A 21939-nucleotide genomic window follows, 5' to 3' on the forward strand; every position below is an offset into this window, starting at 1 on the left:
TAAGGTCATTGACATATCAAAAATGGTTTTGGTTTTACTTAAGGTCAAGTCAATTTGTGGAATTGAAGGTTATATAAATCATCTTTGAATGTTCATACATAAGTTGTCAAACAAAACAAAAATGTACCATTATTGGACGGAAATTCTTCTCAAGAACAAAAACTTTAAACATTACACAAAAGGGACTAAAACAAATAAAAAAGAAAAACACTACACAAAAGAGAGGTATCGGTGTGTAAGTCATCGTGACAGTTGCGGATGTTTGTAAGAGAGATAGTACGATACGATTGATTTGGTGCCAAGGGTTTATGGGGAGGGTTGTGGCTTGTGAACTGCGAAAGGAAAAAGGGATAATGATTTGGGAGGGTAATAAGGTTTCCAACTTGTCCGTATTAGGGCATTAAGGTTTTTTTTGTGCGTATTAGACCAATATGGTTGTTATTACCGTTTAGAAATAGTCATTTTACCGGTTTTAATGGGTAAAAATGACTATTTCTAAACAGTAATAACAACCATAATGGTCTAATACGCACAAAAAAATATTAGTGACCTAATACGGACAAACTGGAAACCTTATTACCCTCCTAGGTCATTAACCTTAATTATTTAGAAAACATGCTTACTAATCAATGTGACTGATTTGTTTGACTGAAAATAGTTGCTTCCATTTAAACTTATCTCACAACCCTTCCAGAACTTCTAAGTCTAGAAACTCATATGATTGACGATCTTCATTACATAAATATGCAACATTTTATCAATAACTTCTCTTTTGTCATTTAAATGTTTACATGAACACATCCATATGTACAAAAACAAAATATCACTTTGATATCTCCCATCAATGTCTACATTTGATAACGAATGGAAATGTAAAACCAACAGGGACTTGCAGATGATGCATATTATCAATTATTTTATAAAAAGCAAAACCACAACATGAACTAAGAAATTGAAGTTGCAAAATTAATCAAAATCAGCACATAAACAAACACATACAGACTATATACAACACATAAACGGAAGTTTATAAAGCATGAAACTTAATGATAGGAAAAGTAAAAAACTTAAAGGAGACTTTATAGAAAGAAAGATCACTCTTACTTGCCACAAATGGTTGAAGACATCAACAAGAAGATCAATCTGACCATAGAATCCACATGTTGTCTAATTATGACTTCAATAGATGAACTACTGAAACGTAAGAATTGCAATTGAACTCTATTAGCATTTGAAAAGGGAATTAGGGTTAAAAAAAAATTTGGACCATTTCTTGATTTGTGTGTGTCATCCTTGTGCAGAGGCCATGCTAGTCTTCTCTGTATCGTTCAATTTTATCGGATGTCTCCAAAGGGACGACTATAGATGAAGAGCTTCGCCATATAGAGGAGTAGCAGGTTATATGGAACGACGCGAGTTCTAAACGAAGTAGTTTACTGTTGATGGTCATATATTCTCAATGTCTTTAAAATTAGGGTTAATGACTTAGGAGGGTAATAAGGTTACAAGTTTGTCCGTATTAGGTCACTAAGGTTTTTTTGTGCGTATTAGACTAATATGGTTGTTATTACCGTTTAGAAATAGTCCTTTTTACCCATTAAAACCGGTAAAAGGACTATTTCTAAACGGTAATAACAACCATATTGGTCTAATACGCACAAAAAAAACCTTAGTGACCTAATACGGACAAACTGAAAACCTTATTACCCTCCCAAGTATGCGAAGCTTTTGATTTTAATACTCAACCCTTCCGGTTTGATAAATTATAGATTCGCAAACTTTATGTTTTTCCATTTCAGTTTTATTATTTTATCATATAAAAAGTTACAAATTCATCCCTATAGTTTTTGTTTTGTTTAAATGACCTGCACATTCAGAGTAATCCTCTTTAATAAATGAAGGTTTTTTTTGTCATATGTCTTGTTCTCCTTTATTTGGACACATGGTATTTTCTAAATTTTTTAAATTTTCTATTTTCCACTTGTCATTTTATTGTATTTTTTATTTTATTAAATTAAAATTCCACATTTAATATATAAGGTAATATATACGTAAAGTATTTATTAGAAATGATTTATATATGTAATGTATTCAATGTAGTAAAGCCTCATTAATTTTAATAATTAAATTTTTTTTCTCATTTTTCTTATAAATTCAAACTTCTCATATTGTAAAATTTTCATATTAAATTTTTTTTTTAAATAAACCAATATAATACATGGATCTCACACATAGTTTTTTAATAATAGACAAAGTGTAAGTCTGGATGGATTTAATATAAATTTAGTGAAAATTAATCAAAAATCCATCACAAAACCATATGTGATAATTCATCGGTTTAGTTACAATTTTACAATAGAAACTCCATTGGGAAATAAGTTTTTCTGGTTTTTTTAGCTTTTGTTTTGTGGGTTTTTTTTTTTTTTTTTTTTTTTTTTTTTTTTTTTTTTTTTTTTAAGTACTTCAACCCCTAAAAAAATTATGAAACCCATGATTTGTCTTTCAGGGTCCGCCATCGGAGGAGATTGAGGTTCCTATTTCCCGAGAACCCGATTGAAACATGACCCGAAACCTAAAAATGGCTAAAATTTTTGGAAAAAGCTAAATGCGTGCATATTGATTTTGGAGGTTGTGCACTATTTAAATTGGAAGTGTTTCTTTTATGTCGATAGAGGTTTTATGAGTGCATTAGATTAGATAGAGAAACTCAATATAATTATTTAAAAAAAGACATTGAGAAATTCGAAAAAATCAACTCATGTCATTTTCATCCAACAATAATATTTGTCATCAAAGATTTTGGAATCGTTTTATATTAATAGGATAGTCCGGTGTGATTTAACAAGAAACAATAAAGGCCATGTACATTATTTTTTGGTATAATGATTTAAAAAGATTATATACTTTTTGATTTGTATATATTTGACGATTGAATTTTTTTTTTCATTTATATATTTACCTTTTTAATTTGTTTAAATTATATATATTATGTCATTATGATCAACTATTTCGAATAAGAACGATAAGGGCGGATCTTTATTAGGGCCAGGGGTTGTGCCCCCCCCCCCCCCCCCCCCCCCTCACATTGATTTTTATATATATTATATTTCTGGTCCCCCAAATATAATGTTGAAGCTCCACCCCTAGAAATGACTTAATATTGTAATATATTTCTTACTTTGTATACATTTAGTCATTATATATATATATATATATATATATATATATATATATATATATATATATATATATATATATATATATATATATTGCTTTTTCGGTCTAGACCACAACCTCTAAGATCAGCATCAGAAAAGGCTTGAATAAAGAATCATGATTTGGCAGGATACCAGAGACCGAGAGATGAAGTTCGCCTTAGATAACGGAAGATATTATTTACAGCCACCATGTGAGGTTCTCTTGGATTTGCTTGAAACCTAGCACAATAATAAACATAAAACATAATGTCCGGTCTACTAACTGTTAGATACATAAGGGACCCTATCATTTGCCGATAAAGTGTTATGTCAACGACAGGTTTCTCCAGAGACGGTGTTAACTTAGTGTTGAATGCCATAGGAACCTTCACTTTAGTCACCTATCATGCCAAATTTTGTTAACAGGTTCTTTGTATACGCTTCCTAGTTGATAAAGATGCCTTCTGGATCCTATCTAATATTTAAACCAAGGAAAAAATTAATTGGACCCATTGCGCTCATTTCAAATTTAGTCTCCATCAACTTTCTGAATTCAGCTATTAAGCTAGGATTCGTAGAGCCGAAGATGATATCATCAACATAAATTTGAACGATCATTAAATGTTCGTCTTCTTTCTTTCGGAAGAAGGTAGGTTCAACCGAACCTTGCTTAAATTTTGAAATTTTTAGAAAACGAGTTAAGGTTTCATACCAGGCTCTCGGTGCTTGCTTCAAACCATAAACCGCTTTATCCAGCACATAACAATGATTAGGATATTTCTCGTTCACAAACCCGACAGGTTACTCAACATAGACTGTTTCTTCTAGTTTTCCATTCAAGAAAGCACATTTGACATCCATTTGGAAAACGTCAAAGTTTTTATGGGCAACATATGCTAGGAAGATTCTTATTGATTCTAACCTTGCTACTGGAGCGATGGTTTCCTCATAATCTATCCCTTCCTCTTGGCAATATCCTTTGACCACCAACCGAGCTTTATTGCGAATGACGTTCCCCTCTTTGTCCAATTTGTTTATAAAGACCCATTTCAAGCCGACCACAAAAGCATCATTTGGTGTGGGAATCAACCTCCAAACTCGGTTATGTTCGAACCCATGGAGCTCATCTTGCATTGCTTGAACCCAATCAGAATGACCGAATGTACTCCTCGAACAAGTTAGATATAGAAATTGAGTGCGTCAATTTTGTTATCTGCCACTTTCGCCTTTGAGTGCGTCGCTTCTCCAGTTCATCGAATAACCGAATGTACTCCTCGAACAAGTTAGATATAGAAAATTGAGACTTCTCCTGATGTGGGAAAAATTTCCCCTAAGTCACTTTCGCTCCTTTGAACTTTCTTCGTGTAATTGTCATCAAAGGTGATGTAATAAGTTTCTTCAATCCGTTTAGATCGTTTATTCAACACTCTGTAAGCTTTTGAGGAGAGTGAATAACCAAGGAATATGCCCTCATCAGCTTTAACGTCAAACTTGTTTCGGTTCTCCTTGGAGTTTAGGATGAAACATCTTGAACCGAACACATGGAAAAATTTGACATTGGGCTTTCAATTATTTAAAATCTCATATGGTATAATTGAGAATCTTTTGTTAAGAAAGGATCGGTTTTGAGTGTAGCATGTAGTTGCAACAACATCAGTCCAGAAGTATAGCGGAGGAGAAGCGAAACTAAGCATGGTTCTTGTAGCCTCACATAAAGAACGGTTTACTCCTTTCAACAATCCCATTCTGTTGTGGTGTGTAAGGTGCCGAAAAGTTGTGAGTTATTCCCTTATCAGCCAGAAAGTCCTCAAAGTCTTTATTCTTGAATTCCAGCCCGTTGTCGCTCCTGACATTTATCACCGTCTTTTTCAGTTGAACTTCCACTTGCTTAATGAATGTCTTCAGCTTAGGAGTTGCTTCAGATTTCTGTTTAAGAAAGAAAACCCAGGTGAAACGTGAAAAATCGTCTACAATTACAAGTATGTATTTACTACCACCGATGCTTTCAATGGTCGAAGGTCCACACAAGTCAATATGCAGTAGTTCAAGAGCTTCAACAATCTTTGTATTAATTCTCGTAGGATGACTCTTTCTACTTTGTTTGCCCATCTCACATGCTGCACATAGATGTTCCTTGTCAAACTTGAGAAGAGGAAGGCCTCAGATATGGTCACCAAGCACCAACTTATTAATGTATTTTTGAATTTTAGATGCGATAAACGTCGATACCACAGCCAGCTTTCATCTGTGTTTGCCTTTGATAGAAGACATATTGTTGGTTTTCCTTTTATTGGGTTGAGATTCAAGGGATACATCTCTCCCTTGCGATCAGACTTTAATAGAACCTTTTTAGTATGCTTTTCAATAATTTTAGAACCCTCATCATCAAATGACACTTTCAGACCTGTTCCCATGACTAGTTGTGACACACTAATGAGGTTATGTTGCAATCCTTCCACATACGCCACTTTTAAAATTGAGAAATCTCCATTTGTTATCATACCGTATCCCTTGATTGTTCCATACGAGTTATTTCCATACTTTACACATCCACCATCTTTCAGGGACCGAAACTCCCCCAGCTCTTTCTTCCTTCATGTCATGTGACGTGAGCAGCCACTGTCGATATACCATTCATCATCGAACTGCTCATCACAAAGTACCTGCAAATTCAAGCTGATTTAGGAACCCGAAGTTTTCTGGGTCCTGGTGAGGCTTTCACAGAAAAAAGAATCGCAGAAGAAATATCAACCAAAAATGTTCTTTTTATTAAAGTGGTTTGATCTTTTCTTTTGATGGTATACACCTTAATTTTAGTTTTATCTTGTTTAAAGATCGGTGCATTAGTTGGTGTGTTGTTAGTTGGTTTGGAAATTTTCTTTTGAATCCTAGGGTTAGCTGACTTTTTCTTATCTTTGAACTCAAAATCTGATGTTAGCTTTCCCTTTCCCTTGATGTCCTTCACCGTGTTTATTTTGCACTTTGAATTGAAAGAACCGAAACTAGTGTTGGGGCCGAAACTAGACTTTTGGTTATGTGAGCTGTTGTAAGGACCGAAACTAGACTTTCGGTTCTGAGTGCTGATGCTGGGACCGAAACTTGACTTTCAGTTCTGAGCGTTAGATGGGAACCGATAGCCGATGTTCGGTTCTGACTTTTGGAGTAGTAGGAATTTGGGTTGAAGGCTTTTTTTCCTTCCACCTTTTCCTTTCCCTTATTACTTGACACTCCCTTAGGAGGTATGCAGTTGGGTTTTTGGGATTCCCAGTTACGTTTTCGCTCATTTAAGTTCTTTTCATATCTTTGGTTTCTCAAGAGTTTCTGTTCTGCTAACTCCTTCTGTGACTTGTGGATATTGAAGCTAGCCTTTGCTTTCTGCTTTTGCTATTCGGTTGTAATTTTTGGATCATTTGGTTTTGTCATTGGTTCTTCAGGAATTTCTTTAGTTTCACTTGTGCTTGGTTTATCGAAGCTTAAGGGTTTGTTGATGGGTTCAGCAACATATCTTCCTTTAACCCTCCATGAAGTTTGCTCAAACAGACCTATGATTTCGTCTGCGTTGTCTATAGGGGCAGACCAGAAGTAATCGTCGCACCCTTCTACATTGTCTTTTTCCACTAAGACTCTTAATTCTACCGTTTGTCTTGCAGTGACTCCTTTAGCTGCGTAAACATGATTTGGCACCGTGTGAACCTTTTGATAAACCAAAGCCTTTTCTTTGAGTTTTTGAGGCTTGTCTTTTGACATGCGAGCAAATTCAACCGAGTTTTCTAAAATTAGGGGTTTCTCATTCTCGGTTTCGCTCTTCATAAACGCTGAGCAATCAACAACATCTTCTACCGAGATTTCACTCATCTCACTTTCCTCATCAAATTCAGATGCATTATCTAAGTTCATTTTATTTTCTAAAGTTAATTTAGCATTGGACATGTAAAATGATTGAATAGTGTCTGTCTTTATTTTCAACCTATCATTTTCATCTAACATATCTTTTAGCATACATTTATGTTCCTTAGAGTCAATGAAGGTTTCTATTTTGCCAGTCCAATTTTGTAAGACACAGATGTCTCTTCTTATGACACTTCTGACTCACTTTCAGCTATGATCTCATCATCCTTAAATTCAAGGAAGGGCAAAATCATCTTATGAATTTTCTTTCCTATCTCACAACTTAAATGTAATTGAGCAATATTTTTATATAAACGCTTAGCTATTAAACAAAAAACATTTCTTTGTTTTAAAAACTTCAAATTGTCTCTTTGCAAATAAATACTTTCATCCTTAGCCCTAACTAACTGTGCCTCCTTCAGCTTTATCCACATCCTTCTCTCCTCACTCTTTGAAGACGTCCTGCTGAGTTGGTCAGTTAGGTTAGGATTCGCTAAGCGAGTTTGCATGAGACTACCACTTAAGTTAGAGAATTTAAATTTTAGTTCATTTAAGTCTTCTTCATAATTTGTTAATGAAAATTTAAGTGATTCAAGGATGGATTGTACCTTTTTGATCAAATGATCACAATCGTTGATCTTCTCACTGATGGGTTTAGCCGCAAAACACTTGTTTTCAGCCAGGTTCGGTTCCTTGTCTGTACTTTCGGTTGATAATCCAGCGGTGACCATCAAGCATTTTCCAGCCGAACCTAATTCTTTTGCCACATAAGCCTTCCCGTGAGTGGGTTTTCTCACTTCTTCATCTTCGGAGTCAGTTGACCACACTTCAACACCACCGAACTCATCTTCATCTACATTCTCCTGCACAATTAAGGCATTCATAGAACTTTTAGCACTGTTGGTTGCCTTCTTTTTGTTGATTTCTTCCAGATTACACATATAATATGCCTCATCATCTTCACCATCTCTTTTCTCAGCCATTTTTCTTAGCATGCAATCTTTGGCAAAGTGGTTCTTTCCATGGTAGTAATTGCAATCAAATCCAGAGTCTCCAACAAGCTTGCTCTCCTTCTTGTCTTCGTCCTTCTGTGAGTAAATTTTCGCTTCATCATTCACCTTCTCTGAACTATAACTTCCTTGCCAGTTTCGGTTTTGTTGACAGGAAATTTTCTTCGTGTAAAGTTCTTTGGATTAGTGACCATCATAGTGTACTCTTCACTTGTGAGATCACATTCCGACATATCAGCTTCTTCTTCTTCTTCCGCAATACTTTTTCCTTTAGAGACAAGGGCCAGTGAACCCACACCAGAAACCACTTTCGCTTCTTTAGTTACTACACTTTCATGGGACTTGAGAATTCCCATAAGTTTTGCTAGTGAGTAAGATTTAAACTATTCATGTGCTTTACAATCGAAACCACTGCCATCCATTCCGGTCTGAGCCCGTTCATGAAAGTAACTTTCTGCTCGATCAACTTCCTCTCTATTCCATGATTGATCATCTTACTTAGGAGATGATTGAACCGATCGAAATTCTGTATGAGCTTCTCCTCAGGTTTCTGTTCGAAAACTCCAAATTTTGACAGCAACAAGGTTTGAATGGAGTGTTCTAGATCGTCATCGGTCGAATAGAGTTCTTTCAACCTATCCCAGATTTCTTTGGCAGTTATGCATGAACCGAACAACCGAAAGGTGTCAGATTGTAAGGCGAATCTGATCATTCTCATAGCCTTCACATTACATAGCAACTTGTCTTTTTCATCTTGTGCCATCTTGTTTTCATCCGCCACCAGCTTGTTATATTCCTTTTGCGTCTTAACGGTTATGTTAGTTCCTGAATGAACAAACGACCCAAGTGTGATAGCCTCCCAGATGAGATAGCCATTCTCTTCCGATCCAACCACGTAGTCTTCAAAGTGATGTGCCTAAACTTCATAATCTTGAGTGTAAAGAATGGGTATTCTGGTTGTAGATCCAATGCTGTTTGAGATGTTGATGGGATTTGTTTGCGAATCTTCGTGAGACATGGTGAGCTCTTAGAATCAAACCTGTAAACTTGAGATTAGGGTTTTATCTAAAACAAAGTTTTCGTTAATATGAGGAAGATGACTTCTATTTATACAATAAAAGTGGAAACCCTAATAGAATTCTGATTACAGAAGGAATGTGTATTGATTACACAGTCTCCTGCTCTGATACCAATTGTTAGAACAAAGTTCTTTCAGGATTGATTGATTCTATGCATGCAAACAATTAAGAATGAAAATATAAACACGAATATGACTTGAATATGTCGTATGATTAATACTTGAACGCCTCAGAAGAGCTCGACTAAGAACTTCGACTGTAGAGGTGTTTAGGGTTACAAAAACTTAAGCATAATCAAAGACGTAACAATATAATGCATACATGCATATATATATATATATATATATATATATATATATATATATATATATATATATATATATATATATATAGTATAACCCTACAAGGTAATTAGGGATGGACAGGCCTAATTCGGATACAAAACAAAAAGCCCATGACGCAACACAAATAGACTCTACAGCCTACATATATAAAGGCCCCTTATGGCCCCAAAAACGTGGCTAAGACTTCCTATAGTGTTTCTGGACATTTTTGGGCTGCCTCCTCTCTTGTCCTTTCCATCCTTGTTGCCCATGGTGTTTGTGACTCCATTAGAGGTGCAACACTTGAGACACTAAGCTTTCTGAAGCCAATCAAAGGAAGGGATTGATTGTTATCGCTACATAACAATCGACGGTAATTTATACACCCTAATTGAGTTCATATTATGATAGATCTAGGGTTTGAGAGACTTTCATGAATTTCATGTACAATAGAGAAACCTAGATCCAAGCATTAGGGTTTGTATGAGCACATAGGAAAGTTCTTATGCATAAAACCCATCAGCTCTTACATCTGGTTGCCATGGGCTCTCCCATGGTCTTTAGTTGGAAAGCCATGGGCTCTCCACATTGTCTTACATCCGGGTGCCATGGGTTGTCCCATGGTCTTCCATACAAACATAACACATATACAACTAGCAAACTTCATAGCACATAATCAACTATCATGCCTCGAATATAACTACAGCTAGTGTACAACATATCATTAAATAAGCCAACCTTGGTGCCTTAAACCGATTGGTATGGTGAGAAGACTCACCTTTCAAAATTTTAACTGATAAGCTAAGATCAGATATATCCCACACACTGCTCCTCCTCAACTGCCTCTAGTCATCATATGATTAACTTGTCACGATCCAATAAATACCCTCAAAGTCAACCCTGGTCAACCCCGATCAAAGTCAAGGCCAACAGTCCAGGTCAACAATCCATGTTGACCTCAACTCGCCAAGTGCATCCACAAACTCGTCGAGTTCCTCCTGAGTTCATTCCACTGAATCCCGAGTCAACTCGTCGAGCTACCTTAGTGACTCGTCAAATTCATTACTTGTCCAGAAAACCTAATGTCTATCCGAACAAAACCCTAATCATTTAGTGCGCTCAATCAAAAATTTAAAAACAGGCACACCCCGCCCTGACTCGTCAAGTCAACTAAGGGACTCAACGAGTTCCTTCAATCCTTTTCATGTTTAGCCTTTTCCAGTGGGATCTAAGGCCCCAAACTTCAGATCTAATCTCCCATATTACAGATACCACGTAAAGTTGCAAACTTTACATGCATGCAAGGCCCTTCAAGACTCTAACATCCAAACTAGGCTTCTTACATGGTGTTTGTGCATGGAAAGGGGCTAGACTATATATAGTGAGCAACTTTATGTCATTGGGCACCTAGAAGGGTCCAGATCTGGAACCATATCCTTGTGATATGTCCAGATCTATATTTGACTCCATTTTGCCCCAAAAATGGTCATTTACTTGCAAGAGAAGGGATCTAATCAACTAGAGATCAAGGTGCCAGCTTTATACCTCAATTTGATGGCTAATACAGAGTAGATGTCGATTATTTGGCTCCTCTCCTTGATCCTTCTTCTCCTGGTTCTAAAATCCTTCACAAATACGCCAAAATTATTCACAAAAACTCTTTTTCTCACTCAAGGAGTTGCAAGGACGAACTAGGGTTTTCTATGGCTTATAGGATGGTAAGTGAGGCCACAAGAGGCGGGTTATGTTCTTTAAATAGGGTGCAAACTCTAAAAATTAGGGTTTCTTTTTACAGCTCCGACTCATCGAGTGGGGGCATTCTGACTCGTCGAGTAGGTCCCGAATCCCGCATCCTCATCTCAGTCTCTACTCGACAAGTTGCAGCATCCCACCTCATCGAGTCCATGCACAAAACGCAAAAAAAAAATATAAATTAATCAATATTTGGAATAGGTGTTACAACAAGAAGATATGAAAGTTAATCATCAGTGAAGAATTGTCACACCCCAAAACCTGAACGGCGGAATCGTTTGGGGGCGGAGGACGTCATGTACAGTATCACAACAATGAATAGTAGTAAACAAGCAACAACATCATCCATTGCATTAATAATATAATTTCATACATGTGTGTTCTATCAAAATTATAGACACAAAAAATATACATATCAAAATAAATGATGAGTCTTGAACGAACTCCATTTTCTCAAAATCCTGGCACATGTACCTATCTAGTGGTGACCTGAGAATACAAGTTATTTTGAAAGCGAGTATCAGCTTAATGCTGGTGAGATCATAAGTATATTAATGTTTGAGTTTGTATGAAAACGTTTGAAAGATGTTTCTGTAAGATGTTTTGTATAATGTTTGAACTCTCCTAGGAAACCCTATGTTTCCTACTAACTATAGCCTTCTACCAAGGCATCTCGTGTCTGTGTGTATGTCTCTTGTTAGAGTGTGTGTTTTCCCAATTCTGACTATCATTAACCAAAAATATAGTTTCTACATTTCCGTGCATCGTGTGAATATTCACGAAGTGAATGTAATGGGAAAATATTATCGTACCGTAGTATTTGTAATAAGTGACTACCGTGCTACTAACTACCTTAAAAAAAGGTGTTCCAAGTAACATGTGATCGACCTGTATCCTGCTACCGACTCTAGTAAAACGACGATGTAAGACGCCGTAAGAAATGACATTTGGCACCCGTAGACTTGCAAGTCCCACTGTGGCGAGCAGCAAGGTGTAGGATAGTCAATCCAGTATAGATCTATACGTAAACTTATACGCTCCCCACAATTAAGGAGATTCGGGATACAAGAGCGGTCATGGCAGGAAATGCCATGACCTGCTATATGGTTCACATAACTGCATGAATGTTTATGTAATGAATGTGCTAACTGAAAGTGTACTCTTTCTTTGTCTAGCCTGTATGTACTGAAACGTTCTGCGTGTGCTAGTTGTAATGCATGTTCTCTCTATCTAACATGTATAGTAATGTATTGTATATATTACTCGTACTGACTCATGATTGAACTGACTCATTGTATGTTTCATTGTTCTAGTAATAGTATTAGTATCCTCCTGTGCTACCCCTATGGTAACTTACTAGTGATGTAACTAGTACGTATGAACATGAAACTATACCCTTGTTACCTAAGGGTACTGAATGAATTGGAAGAATCTTTATGACTATATATGTACACATGATATATAACTAATATTTAAACGACCTTCGGACGGGTACCCGATATCCCACCAGACCACATCTCAACGGTGAAAATGAAATAGGGCGGGCAGGCCTTCCTAAGCCTTTTAAACATTTCTTATATAACTATACATACATAGACATGCATTTGATAATAAGTATAAAAGAGTTTAAGTAAAAGTATTTGATAAGTAAAAGAGTTTGTAAAACAGTTTGAAGCAATACAGTTTGATAAATAGTTTGAACAGTAAGAAAACCACTGGTTTTGTAGTTATTAATCACATGTGATTGATGTAGTAAATATAAGTATTTAACTTGTATTCCCCCCATAAAAGCATTTAAAAACATTTAAATCATTTATTAAGGGGTATGAACTCACCTGTAGTGAGCGGTACGGATGAACTGAAGATGTAGGATTGTTAGGTGTCAAGTGAAGTCTTGAACACACTCTATGATCCTAGTTAACATATTATAACACATATATGTATACAATTAGTCTTTAAACAACTAATAAACAAAGTTAAGACACCCTAGTACATGCTAAACACCTTATAGAAGTGTTATAAGTCTCAAGGGTTGCATCTAAGTGCTGTAGGGAAAGGCTAGTGTGTTTAGGGTTCAAGGAACACTCCTTTAAGGAGTTTACGGTTTTATGGTCACTAGCAAAAAAGGGTTTATGGTCTTAAACCCTTGGGTTTACGATCGTAAGCTCACCTACTTTGTGACCATTTGATGTTTGAAGCTTTCTAAGCAAATCCAAGCATTCGTACTTCATGTTTAAGCCTTAGGAAGTGTTGTGTGGCATCAAAACACTCCTAAATGGAGTTTACGGTCTATGGATCATTTCTCCATGATTTTACTACCTTAAAATCTCATGGACTTAGGTATTTTGGTGTTTTCAAGTCCTTAGCTCATCATGGTAATAGTCTAGGTTAGATTCTAGGCATCAGGAGTAAATATGGGACATTTAAACACCTTTTGAGGTGTTTACAGTTTTGGGAGATCCCCAAACCGTAAAAATATATAAATGATTGTTTTCTTGTTCTTTTAGGTGATAAACACATCAAGGATGGATCTAGACAAGTCCCTAAGGCATTGTGAAACATCTAGACACCTTAAAGCACCCCTTGGCACTATAATTGGTGTTTACGGTTTTGGGAGCCTCCCAAAACCGTGAACACCTTGTTCTTGGGATTTTTCCTTGATATTAATATGTATAGCAAGCTTTAAATGACTCTACGATAGAAGTACTTACTTTGTGGAAGCTTGAAATGAACTAAAAGTCCAAGAACACTAGTGTGTGTTCTTGGTGTTTTGGAAATCTAGTTAAAACACATAAAGGGATGGATTAAAGGATGTATAATCACTAGATATTATGTTATATCAACTAATCAAGTCGAGAAACACTTACGTTTTCAGGAAAATCGGGTGAAAACCGTGATGATACTTGAGAGAGTTTGGAATTTACTCTTTAGGGTGAAAATGAGAAGTGATGCACTTTAGGGAGTAAACTCATGCTTAAGCATGAGTTTACGTTTTTTGGGGGTAGTTTACGGCCCAAACATTAAAGTTTGGCCGTGAACTTCTAAACTACGTGGCATTCGCGGTTTACAAATTTCAAGACCCGAGACGGCACATTCTTTCACCCGTTCATTTAAAGAATAATTATTATAATAGTCAAACGAACTTTAAATTTGTTAAAAACAAATAGAAATGAAATTGACTTATAATATGAAGTGATTGACTTTTAGGGTTTGACCGAATGAAAATTTCGAGTTGTCACAAGAATCAATAGAAGATGAAGTAGTGATTGAAACTCCAATTCAAGATGATACAGTGGGTAATCCATCACCAACGAGGAATTCTCCAAATGAGTTGAATTTCGATGAGATTGGAAATTCAGGTGGCTCTGTGAAAACATCAAATATGGACACAACGACTAATGAAGGTGATTGTACGAAGGTATCCACTCCTAAGCAAACAACAGTCATACCACACGAGGTTTCGCATACCGAGTCATTTAATGAGGAGGTTCAAACTTCAAACATCTCTGTGAACATATCTCATATGGATACAAATGTCAACATGGGTGAAGGAGTGTCAAATAACGAAGCTCTTACAAATCAAGTTCAAGGTAATCCTAATCTTATTATTTCATCATCCTTTGAATCTTCTACAGTTGACATTTCAACTTCTCTACCACCATTTATCTCCACCGTTTCTACTTCTACCCATTCACCCACTTTCAATAACATTCGTAATCAACCTATTACATCTCTATTTTCATCATAATCCACTGAACCCAACCTTGTTTAAGAAACTGAACAAACTGATGATGATGCGTTTAATGGTACTTTTGTTGATATCGAGTTTGATCAAGAAGAAGAGAATATTTCGGATAATATGTTGCTGGAAGGGAAGCAATTCAAAATTTCTCAATAGAAAACTCAATTCTCTATTACAACTTTAGGCTGATAGAGGGGGAAAACATTATGTTTCGAGTCTCGAGGTTGATATGTTGCTGAAACGACAAGAGAATCGACTTCAAGAGGCAATTGATCTTGTTGATAAAAACTATGAGAAGAAGGTGAAGGCACAGTCTTCTTCGTTTACTTCTGACTTGAAAGATATAAAGGATACTCCAAGGGAAAGGCATGTTCTTTTTATTCAAGATGTGAAGAAGGTTTGAGAAGATGTGAATCTTAAAATTCAAGAACTTCATGAGGATTTTGGAAAGGATGTTACAGCATTAGAACAAAATTAATCATCTCTTCATCAGAAGGTTGATATAATTGCTGATGTTGTAACAAAATTTGTTACTTTGTACGAAACTCTTACTCCGAAAGTTGAGAAGATAGTTGATGCTGATGTTCAAAGTTTTGCAAAAATTGATAAATTGTTGATAGAATTAAAGGTATTGGTGTTGAAGTCAAGTTTTGTTTCGTCTTCGTTGATCACTCTTGAACTACTTTCTGAGAAGTTTTCACTACTGGAGTCGACAATTCAGAAGGAGTTAGCACCACTCGCGAAATTGATCAACATGATGCCAACAGATGCCCAACCTATTTTTATAAGGGTGCAAGGGGGAGAAAATGGAAGTGCATCAAAGAAAAAATGATGATGATGGAAAGTGCATCAAAGAAAAATTATGATGATGGAAAGGTTGTTGGAAAAGTGTTAACTACTCCGATATCAACATCTTTACCAAAATATCTACTGCAACATCATCAACAACCACTACAAGACCAGTTACAAAGGGTATTGTGATTGGATCTGCTGGTGGAGAATCAGGATCTTCAAAACTCAAGCCTACTGAAGTAGATAAAGGGAAAGGGAAAGAAATAAGTGTTCAGCTTTCGAAGGAGGAAAAGAAAGCTGCTTATGAAGAAGATATGGAGAAATAACAACAAGTTCAAAGTATTCTTTAAAAACATACAAATGACCCACCTAGTCTTACCAAAGGTGATCCTACAAAAGCTTAATCATTATGAGTATACCAAAGCTTTGGTTGTGTCTGGGGAGATGCATGAATTTGAAAAGGTTCCTAAGAAAAGCTTCGACATTGTGAACACTAATATGAATCAATTAGACTTTCTAGTGAACAGAATGATGTTCTTGGATGAATAGTTCGAACTTCCTGACAAGTACAAAGATAAAGTTGAATATAGGCGCATGAAGTTTCATTTCCATGTTGTACTTGGAAAGAAGGAGGATGAGATATGGTTATTAGTGAATATAGTTCGGGTTCTTGGCATAACCAAAGATGTTTCATTCGAGGGTATGTTATAGAATTATCGATATCATGCAGTCCGAGCAAACAATGTCGCATTCGACGTCTCAGTTGCAGGCTTTCCTCTAATGAATCTTCATGATTTGTTAGTTGTGGCATTGATCATGAAGAGTGTAGATTTATCGAAACTACAAGTGACAAGCAAAGAAGATTTTCTAAATGCTTTTGCTCATTTGAAGGTTTTTATTGATGGATACTATGGAGCTTTAGCCTTAACAGAAGTTGAATTGGCTATGTCTTTGGATAAAGAAATCATTGTTCCATAAACTATGCTTTTGAGTAAGGCTAGTTAGAGAAATTTCGAAGATGGAGAGATTACCTTGAAACCTTTAGGAATTATTTTTGTTTGGAAAAACAAGGACACTAATTCAAAACTCTTGTTTCAAGTGTGTGATGTCGAAAGGTATACAACGCCTCATTACACAAATCTCATGGTTCGTATGAACAGTTGTGCCAAGAACAATGATAAGGAGAAAGCCGAGATTCGGAATATTATCAGCTGGTATGCTGAGATCTGAAGGGTTATCCATAAAACTGCAAAGATTTTAATAACTTAGATTCGATATTTCTCACAAAGGGGGAGAATATTGGGGTTCAAAGGTTATTATGAGATGTCTAATATGTCTTTGTTGTCTGTAATGTCGAAGTCAGTTTGTAATTGTATTATAAGGACGCTTTAGTTTCGAAGCTTGTAATGTCCAATGTCCTTATATTTTTTGTGCTGTCAGTATCCCTATAAATATGAGATGGATACACTTAGAGGTTAAGAACTTGGTCTATCATTTTGGAATCAGTTTGTCTTTCCTCATGTATTTTCTAATCAAGCAATATAATGAGTCAACCAGATGTTATTTAGATCGTGTGTTTTAAATCTATTCGTACTCTGATTTTGTTTCCTTACTCGATTTAGTCGTCTGTACAAGAAATGTTCATGATATTGAGATCCATCATGATCTTTGTAGAGACTTGATGGAACAAATTTAGACCATTGACCATATCGATCTTAATGTGGAACCGATCGATGATATAGAAGTCTAATTTTCCGATGAAAATGTCTATTAGTTTGTAGTAGCTATGACGGTTGAAGTTTTTTTTTAAGTGATTAGTAGTTATGTTTGTGTGTTCTTTTTTTTTAAGTGTGTAAGTTTGCAAGACTTTAAGTTTTATTATTATTTATTTATTTATTTTATTATTATTATTATTATTATTATTATTATTATTATTATTATTATTATTATTTTAATTTGTTGAAATTAGAACATATTTAAAATAATGTTAAGTTTATTTTGATAACCCCACCTAAATTAATAGCAAGTTGTTCAAGAGGTATGATAAAAATGAGGTTGTGCCCATATGAAAGTATTTTTAGTGTGGTAATGAGTAACATGAAGAAACTATGAACAAAAATGTTAATGCCTACCGAGGCTCGGCCGAGCCTTGCATTCATCCATTGACTCACCTCTTCCATTTCAGTTGATGTTTTACTTGTTAAACTATATATGGGTTTATTCTTTGACTTATCCAAAAAAAAATCACAACAGAATGAAGCAAGCGATAGAATTCCACTTTAGGTAGTAACGAAATAAAACATAGTTAAAAAACAAGAAGATTTAATGATTAATAAAATAAAATTCACAAACTCTTGATTCAGAGGTCAAACACCGGGAATTGTTATTTTTTCCCAATGCTACTATACTCAAATCGCTAGTGAGACACAAACAAAATAACGATGTAATGAGTTTAATTTGGATATGAAACCGGAAACCGGTGCTGGAACTGAAGCAGTATCCGGTTTGGAATGGGTTGGACGGAATCCGACCCATTGCTGACCTCGCTATTTTTAATATAACTATCTTTAATGACATTTTGTATTTTAGTAATAATTCAGTATTATGTAATATGTAGTTGCCGTAAATATGGCCTAAAATTTCTCTCTTATATGGTTTTGTATATATCCGATAAACAATCAATGAAATCATCAAGCATTTCATCCCCTTTAAATTAGTGAACAAAACCTATGTTTGCATAATTTCATTCACTCCTAAACAAATCCCTCGATCTCATCTCTCACTCCTCGAGATGAACAATTCATCGCATTCAATATCTCCCATGAAGGCTCAAGTCCATGGTCCGGAACATCAACAAATCAACCACTCTATTTTCACTTCCAATAAATCTAAGCTTAATGGTAAGGCTTACAAATTACTTCTAGCAATTAACTACATATGTCTTTTCGTAGGTTCAATAGCGTCTTCACTCCTCTTGAAATTTTACTTCAACCACAAAGGATCCAGCCGATGGGTCTCTACTTGGGTCCAATCAGTAGGATTCCCTCTTCTTCTCATTCCGATATACCTTCCATATTATCTCCACTGTTTTCTGCCTAAAAATGGTCAAATTTTGAATAGACGAAAACCCTTTTCAAGTTTCGATATGAAACTCTTGGGGTTATCGTTTGGGATAGGGTTAATATTGATGATTAGTAATCTTTGCTTTTCTTGGGGTAATTCATATCTTCCTCTTTCTACTTCCTCCCTAGTCTTGTCTTCTCAACTTGTGTTTACTCTCCTTCTTTCCGTCATTATTGTGAAGCAAAAGATCACATTTTTAAACCTTAATTGTGTCATTCTTCTGACACTGAGTTGTGTGCTGTTGGGATTAAGTTCTAAAGCCGATCGGCCGGAAGGATTGACACCTACCAAATACCTCGTGGGCTTCTTCTCCACCGTTTGTGCAGGGCTGTTGTTCGCGCTCTACCTTCCACTTATGGAAAAGATTTACAGTAAGGTGGATTGTTATGCAATGGTGATGGAAATGCAGTTCGTGATGGAGGCAACAGCCACTGCTGTTGCCACGTTGGTGATGGCATTGGCCGGAGGTTTTAAAGAGATGAGACACGAAAGCGTGGAGGTGTTTGATCTGGGGCCCACCAAGTATTGGGTGACGGTGGGTTTCAACGTGGTGACGTGGCAGCTGAGTTTTATGGGGGTGGCGGGGATGGTGTTTCTAACAACGTCTTTAACCGGAGGGATATGCATGACGGCGTTGATGGCAATGAATGTGATAGGAGGGGTGGTGGTGTATGGCGATGATTTCAAGGGCCAAAAGGTGGTGTCGACGTTGTTGTGTTTATGGGGATTCTGTTCGTATGTGTACGGGATGTATTTGAGGATAACGCAAGACACGAAAGAAAACAACAATAGAAGCGGTGAAGATACCCCACCACTGGGTTTACAACAGGAACAAAAGAAGTCGTTGTTGGAGTTATCTCAGATTGTAACGGAAGATCACCACTAAAACATGGTAGGTTTATTTGAAATAAAAAGAAAATATTAATACTTCGTTTTAATCTTATTAAATTAAATGCATCATATATATATATATATATATATATATATATATATATATATATATATATATATATATATATATATATATATATATATATATATATATATATGTTCAGGTTCATTTGAAACCATTCTAATTTTATTAAATCGTGATACCAAATCTAAAAATAATTTTAAAATGCAAAATAAATGAAAAAATCCAAAAAAAAAAAATTTAATATTATTTTCGTAACTTGAATTAACTAAAAAAAATAAAATAAAATAAAAAAGTAAAAAAAATTAAAAAAATCCGGTTATTTTTTTTTTGAAAAATACGTGAAATATTCTAAATAGAATATTACACTGACATATTTTAAAAAATAATTTTAAAATACAAAATAAATGGAAAAATCTAAAAATTCTTTTTTTAAATATTATTTTCGGAACTTGAATTAAATAAAAAAAATCCTATTTTTTTTAAAAAAACGTGAAATATTCTAAATAGAATATTACACTGTACATATTATAAAAATAATTTTAAAATGCAAAATAAATGGAAAAATCCAAAAATTTCTTTTTTAAATGTTATTTTCGGAACTTGAATTAACTAAAAAAAATAAAAAATAAATAAAAAATGCGTCTCACGGTCTCACAAAATTAGCCCGTCTCACATGAACCTAACCCTATATATATATATATATATATATATATATATATATATATATATATATATATATATATATATATATATATATATATATATATATATATATATATATATATATATATATATATATATATATATATATATATATATATAAGTTCAAAAGAGAACCATAATTATTGGTTTTTCAAGGAACCAAATATCTATTTCAATTTCGAGAGCTAATTCTTTATCGAAAAATATCTAAATTCATATATTAACATTGTGAATGTAAAAAATATTTTTCGGATTCACCGTTTGAATCCGGATTCAAATTGTGAATTTGTAAAAATTCACATTGTGAATTTGACGTTAAAAAAAATCGAATTTAATATTTTTGGAAAAAATGATAAAAAGTTATGAATTTCTGTATTTTTAGTTTTTTTTTATAAAAATAAGTTTTAAAAGTTGAAAAAAATATTGGTTCCTTGGTTAATCATAGTTCTTTATTGAACCTCACCCTATATATATATATATATATATATATATATATATATATATATATATATATATATATATATATATATATATATATATATAAGTTCAAAACAGAACCATAATTATTGGTTTTTCAAGGAACCAAATATTTATTTCAATTTCGAGTGCTTATTCTTTATTGAAAAATATCTAAATTCATATATTAACATTGTGAATGTAAAAAAATATTTTTCGGATTCACCGTGTGAATCCGGATTCAAATTTTGAATTTGTAAAAATTCACATTGTGAATTTGACGTTAAAAAAAATCGAATTTAATATTATTGGAAAAATGATAAAAAGTTATGAATTTCTGTATTTTTAGTTTCTTTTATAAAAAATAAGTTTTAAAAGTTGAAAAAAAGATTGGTTCCTTAGTTAATCATGGTTCTTTATTGAACCTCACCCTATATATATATATATATATATATATATATATATATATATATATATATATATATATATATATGATTTTGAACCAATTATTTTAGTTATTTTAATAAAATAATTAATGCATATTACATGTTAAAGACGCTAAATATAAAATGAGTATTAATTAAACCTACAACATTTAATATGTATTAATTACTTTTTAAAAATAACTAAAATAATTGGTACAAAATCAATCCTACAAACACAATAAATACTAGAAACATTTGAATCTAACTCTCTCTCTCTCTTTCTCTCTCTCTCTCTCTCTGTATATATATATATATATATATATATATATATATATATATATATATATATATATATATATGATTTTGAACCAATTATTTTAGTTATTTTAATAAAATAATTAATGCATATTATATGTTAAAGATATAATGAGTATTAATTAAATCTTTAGCATTTAATATGCATTAATTACTTTATTAAAATAACGAAAATAATTGGTTCAAAATCAATCCTACAAACACAATAGATATTAGAAA

General features: G+C 34.2%; 2 protein-coding genes and 1 non-coding gene across 3 annotated transcripts; 1 reads left to right on the forward strand and 2 right to left on the reverse strand.

Annotated features, from left to right (window-relative positions):
* Positions 1–1255: 1255 nt before the first annotated feature.
* LOC145033100 (U6 spliceosomal RNA) lies at positions 1256–1357 on the reverse strand. Its single transcript, XR_013677342.1, has one exon. It is a non-coding gene; the product is annotated as a U6 spliceosomal RNA (small nuclear RNA).
* A 7102-nt stretch (positions 1358–8459) lies between these two features.
* On the reverse strand, positions 8460–8858 carry LOC145030042 (uncharacterized). The gene has a single exon (XM_078978477.1). The coding sequence runs from the start codon at positions 8856–8858 to the stop codon at positions 8460–8462; it is 399 nt and encodes a 132-aa protein (XP_078834603.1).
* Positions 8859–18553: 9695 nt separating this feature from the next.
* On the forward strand, positions 18554–19794 carry PUP4 (purine permease 4). Its single transcript, XM_078977693.1, has one exon. It carries the CDS (start codon positions 18575–18577, stop codon positions 19790–19792), a length of 1218 nt encoding a protein of 405 aa, XP_078833819.1. The 5' UTR covers positions 18554–18574; the 3' UTR covers positions 19793–19794.
* Positions 19795–21939: the final 2145 nt, after the last annotated feature.

Source organism: Lactuca saligna, chromosome 2, assembly GCF_052625555.1.
Source record: "Lactuca saligna cultivar CGN05327 chromosome 2, ASM5262555v1, whole genome shotgun sequence".
Taxonomy (NCBI): Eukaryota; Viridiplantae; Streptophyta; class Magnoliopsida; order Asterales; family Asteraceae; genus Lactuca; species Lactuca saligna.